This window comes from Capsaspora owczarzaki, assembly GCF_000151315.2.
Source record: "Capsaspora owczarzaki ATCC 30864 unplaced genomic scaffold supercont2.44, whole genome shotgun sequence".
NCBI classification, from domain to species: domain Eukaryota; class Filasterea; order Ministeriida; family Capsasporidae; genus Capsaspora; species Capsaspora owczarzaki.
In genome coordinates this window covers 1-2,543 of record NW_011887335.1, presented here as the reverse complement: position 1 = coordinate 2,543, position 2,543 = coordinate 1, and the positions used below count along the sequence as shown (strand labels likewise).

General features: G+C 49.9%; 1 protein-coding gene across 1 annotated transcript; it reads left to right on the top strand.

Annotated features, from left to right (window-relative positions):
• Nucleotides 1-1,037: 1,037 nt before the first annotated feature.
• Nucleotides 1,038-2,424, top strand: CAOG_08334 (hypothetical protein; the record flags this gene model as incomplete). Its single annotated transcript, XM_004341113.1, has 5 exons — nt 1,038-1,431; nt 1,677-1,825; nt 1,937-1,984; nt 2,089-2,184; nt 2,284-2,424. The coding sequence occupies 5 exons, from the start codon at nt 1,038-1,040 to the stop codon at nt 2,422-2,424; spliced, it is 828 nt and encodes a 275-aa protein (XP_004341161.1).
• Between the last annotated feature and the right edge of the window lie 119 nt (nt 2,425-2,543).

Sequence of the window (2,543 nt, the reverse complement as noted above, 5' to 3'; positions counted from 1 at the left end):
CCGACAATGCTCGACACATTGTTTTGCTGCCTAGTCTAAACGAGATTGAAGTTCCATTCGGACCCTGGCGACTGCTGATCACTTCAAAACAAGATTATGAGCATGATGGACTCACATACAACTGGACTCGCACGAGACAGCAACCAGGTTTTCGACCCAAACCTGAAATGTTCAAGAAGCGATACTTGTCTGACGTGACAGGAGGAAACTACGAAATCGCCATCGGATGCAACAATCGCTTTGCGATTATTTATACCGGCGAGACCAACGATTACAAACGCCGTTTGGTGCACGATTACGCAGCACATGGTAGCTCTTTGTTCGTGGCAATCAATCAGGCAATGAACGATGGCCATGACGTATTTGTCCGTTGGACAACGCGGGGTTACGAAGAGCGAAAGTCGATCGAAACTGCTTTGATTCGTCGGTTTCGCCACCCCTTGAACCAGCGAAAGCGTTTTGATCTTAATCCTGTGTCTCCATGACGATACAACCAAATAAATGCTCGCCCAAAGCAACTAAACTTGTCAAGAAGGTGAAAAGAGACGGGATTGGCAAAATTTGGAGCGGGTGATCGATCTTTGTTGATACGTGTTACGACCTTACCCGGAACTTAACCTGGAATCGCTGCTGAAGCGTATGGAACGAATGCTGAAGTGTCGTTTACTAAGAATCGAGTGAAGAATGAGGGGAAACCCGATTAGGGAAGAAGTTCGTAACAAATCGCTTCGAATTTTTGAGCGAACCAAAACCATACATGACTGACTAATCCTCGCCTGTCCCTGTCAGGGGAGGAATGATAAAGCCAAGTTTATGAGAATCCAACAGTCACATTTTGCGATGCTTTCACTGCTTTCCCCCATTCATCTCCATACATGAGCTCTGGTCGTTTCTCAGACACCGAGTATTTTTCATTTGTTCCTTATCCAACCTCCACTATTGCCATTTATTATTTACTACTACAGTATCAATGCAACATGCTCACTCTCTTCTCTCTCAGCTTTTCAGACTTTTTTTTTTCCAGTTGTGTTTCAAGCATGAGTTTCGCGAATTCTGAATCGACTGCGACGACGTTGGCGGCAGTTCGCGCTGTGCTTGTCAATCCCGCGATCGCCGTGGCTGGCTCGGAGGACATTCTGCGCGACGACGACTCATCCGCAGCAACAACGGCAGCAACAGCAGGCGGCCCGCAGCAGCAGCAGCAGCAGCAGCAGCAGGACGGAGCATTCGCTGCTGAGAGCGGCAATTCGAGAGCCATGCTGCGCGCTGCTCAAGGTCGCCTCGTTCCAGACCGAGATCAAGAGGAACACGAAGACGAAAACGACTTGTACAACCATGAGGATCCAGCGGTGGCAGCCGCTGCGCCAGCCATCGACCGGCAGCGCAGAGCCGTGGAAAACGCGTTGGCGTTGCTAAACACGTACTGCGAAGGTGAGGAAGAGCCGCGGACATGCCGTGACATCCTCAAGCCAGATAGGGGCTCGAGATGGCGAATTATACCATGACGTGTGATCGTGGAAGCGGCGGCGGCGGGGGGAGGAGAGAGAGAGATTGGTTGCACTTGCGCCAAATGTCGCTCGACTTCTGAGAACTCTCGCAGCCGCTCTGCTGCTAATCCTGAGGTTTCTCACATTGCTTGGATGGATGCCTGTTGTTATTATGATTATTTTCAACAGCATTGCTTCATGCTCAGCCGACAAGTGTTCGCCAGGCCCAGTTCGACGATCTCCTGCGCAACCATTTCCCTCTGTCACTGCTTTTGAACTACCTCAACCCGGGAAATCCAGAGTCGGTGTGGGAGCTGACTGTGCAAGTGCTTAAAAAGGTTGGACTCCATGCAAGCTTTATTTTTGCCGCCGGGGTTTGGGACTGGAAAGAGTAATTTTGGCTGACTGCAGGGTGGTTTGTTTGTTTGCTTGTTTCCTACGACGGGCAGGTTTTTGTTGGATGGGCGCCAGATGCGGAGACTGCAGCTTGGGTCAAGGTATGTTGCCCCGCCAGCTTGATTTGGCAACACCACGAGAACTGCTTTGCATTCAAGATTGCGTGTCTCTGACATTTTTCTGCGCCATTTTGTTTTTTGGCCAGCCGTTTGTCATTCAAGGTTTCCACCATCCTTACGTCGGAGTCCGCACTCTGAGTATTTTGCAGCTGTCCAGAATTGCGCGCGTTCATTCAAACTTTGTAAGACTGGAGACCGGAAATTTTGCTACACTGTAGTCTTGTTGCGCTGAGACCTGCATTTCGTTGTCGTTGTTGTTTGGTGCTGCATTCGCTGTTCAGTTGGACGACGAGCTCATCACCCTCACTATGGGGCTTCTTGCCGATCCTTTGCTGCCGGTTGCTCAGCAAGCAACTGCCATGCTGCTTGATGTAAAGTTTGGAGCCTCGCAAGCTGCCACGTTATTTTGTTTTTCACTGTAACCTCCCCATTCCCTCCCGCTTTTGCTTTTGTCAGGCACTTGGCCATGAGCAATCTGGTGGTCCTCTACTTTCTCCTCGGTTTCAACAAACCTTGCTTGCATTATTTGCCAAGTATGTGT